This window comes from Berghia stephanieae, chromosome 8 (assembly GCF_034508935.2).
Source record: "Berghia stephanieae isolate SIO BIC M18660-M18661 chromosome 8, UCSD_Bste_1.3, whole genome shotgun sequence".
NCBI lineage: Eukaryota > Metazoa > Mollusca > Gastropoda > Nudibranchia > Aeolidiidae > Berghia > Berghia stephanieae.
In genome coordinates this window covers 3,519,155-3,521,654 of record NC_088367.1, presented here as the reverse complement: position 1 = coordinate 3,521,654, position 2,500 = coordinate 3,519,155, and the positions used below count along the sequence as shown (strand labels likewise).

Sequence of the window (2,500 nt, the reverse complement as noted above, 5' to 3'; positions counted from 1 at the left end):
CCAATGTATTGACACCATCTTTCCTTTATATCCTCTTTCTCAAATAATATTTTACCATTCTTGTCTTAAATACAGTTATTGTTGTTAGTGGTGCGTTTTTTGCCCGAAATTTGTCTTATTTCCTCGTGGGCTGCTTTTTCATCTAGGCCAAATATTTCGATCATCCTGCATTTGTGGTTAAGCCAATTTTCTTTTGCTATGCGACATTTGTGTTGGATTTTCTTATTCAGCGCTTCATACTCTGGTTTGTTCTTCATTTGTTTACGTTCTGACATGAGACGTGGTTGGCCAATATGGACTTGGGGTTAGAAACGAGCGTGGAGACAGACTAGCTCAATTCTGCATTGAAAATGAGCTGATTGTTACCAACACCTTTTTCCAGAAACCAAAGAGAAAATTATACACATGGAAAAGCCCAGGGGACTGGTGTAGAAATCAAATAGATTACATTATGATCAGGAAAAGGTTTCGCAACAGTGTAAAATCATGCCAAACATACCCGGGAGCTGATATCAATTCTGACCATAACCCACTTATTGCAAAGCTGACGTTAAAGCTAAAGAAAATTAAAAAACCAAAGATATTAGAAAAATTGGACATCGATCGTCTAAAATGGTCATCAGAATTGCAGGAGAAATATAATGTCTCTGTTTCGAACAGATATGATGAACTACTTATTGAATCACAAGAACAATTCTCACAAGCAAATGCAATTGAAGAAATTGATATAAAATGGAACATATTCAAAGACACCATAAAATTCGGTAATAAGGATATTCCAAAGAAGGAGAAAAGAATAAGAAAGCAATGGATGACACCAGAGACATTGTCTATATACGTGTGTTATTTTTAATTTTTTTTTACAACAAACGCAAATCAATGTGATTTAGACAACGGGGGCTGCGATCATCGATATTACAGTGGCTGGCACAATTTTGAGCGTACATGCAAAGTCTTCGTGATCTAAAACGACTTAAACGACTTTCTGACATTGTCTTTATCCGTGTATTATTTTATTTATTTTTACATCAGACGCAAACCAGTGTGATATAGACAACGGGGGCTGCGATCACCGCTGTTACAGCAGCTGGCACAATTTGGAGTGTAAATGCAACAAAGACTTCGTGCTGATAGACAAGACGAAATGTCATCGTAAGTAGTCACGACGGGTTTGGTTATGGTATTTATTAGACAAAAGAATGTTGATGACGATGGTGATGATGATGATGATGATCATGATGATGATGATGATGATGATGATGATGATAATGATGATGATGATGATGATGATGATGAGGGTGATGTCGACGATAATAATAATAATAATAATAATAATAATAATAATAATAATAATAATAATAATAATAATAATAATAATAATAATAATAATAATAATAATAATAATAATAATAATAATAATAATAATAATTGATCTAAAAACGATTATAGCAATGACAATGATGATAATGATCATGGTGATATTTACTATATCATCGCTAATATCTTTGGTGTGATAAAACCACTTTGAAAAGGTAATAAATATTTTGAAGAAATCTAAACTATTCAATTTCAAGATTTTTATTGATGCTATGCGTGCAGGTAAAACAGTTACAGCATCCGCCAGCCCGATAAAAAGTACCAATACACAAAACTGTGTATCACTTTTAACGTTAAAAGTCTGATTGAAATAATATTTTTATGAGACCCAATCAGTAAAATGGCTGTGTAAAAATATTAAAAAAGAACTTAATTCCTTCATTCTAAATGCTGTGCGTTTGGCTAATAAACTCACAACATTGCCATCCGGAAACATTACTGACCAACACACAAATCTATGTGTAACCTTGAACGTTTATAGTCTGGTTAATACCGTTTAGTGAGAATTACTCAGAAACGCGGATGGCAAAAAGCAATAACAAAGACCTGAGTGACGTCAACTTCGTTCTATCTATAGTATGATTGAGCATGTTGAAATCAGTAAAGTGATTGTCGAAAAAAATAACAAGGAGCTGGTTGACATTGTTTGTTTTTTTGTTTTTAAGGGTTTTACGGCGCTTGCAACACATTTAGGTCATATCAGCGCCAGTAAAAAGGAAGAAAATCGGATAGTAAAAACATTGTTGATGTAAAATTAAAGTGACTTGAGGAAAAAGTAAGACAAAGGGGAAATTGTTCAAATAGGGAACAGAGGCAGATTCCAAGAACACACCATCAGTGTACTTAGTTTGAGATGACCTAAATGTTTCACCCAGTCACCAGCACAAGATCCCACTAAAAGAAATACACTCAAAAGTTTACAAATCATATGTTAAAAAAAACAACTAAAAAAGAAATAAAACAAAAAATAGAAAAACAATACATAACAGAGAGATGATTTGAAAGCAAAAAAGATATCATCTCCCAAAACTAACTATACATTTGACTGTTTCCCTCTCAACCGGCCAGGAACAGGACAAAACCAAGTAATCTCATTCCAAGACAAAGACAGAAAGCAAGTTGG

General features: G+C 33.6%; 1 protein-coding gene across 1 annotated transcript in view; it reads left to right on the top strand.

Moving 5' to 3' along the window:
• Window positions 1-2,500, top strand: part of LOC144977763 (uncharacterized) — a 16,321-nt gene that overhangs the window by 7,031 nt on the left and 6,790 nt on the right. The window contains exon 3 of the mRNA XM_078923154.1: window positions 1,033-1,152. Within this exon, the coding sequence (XP_078779280.1) occupies window positions 1,033-1,152 (120 nt within the window). The remainder of the gene's footprint in view (window positions 1-1,032; window positions 1,153-2,500) is intronic.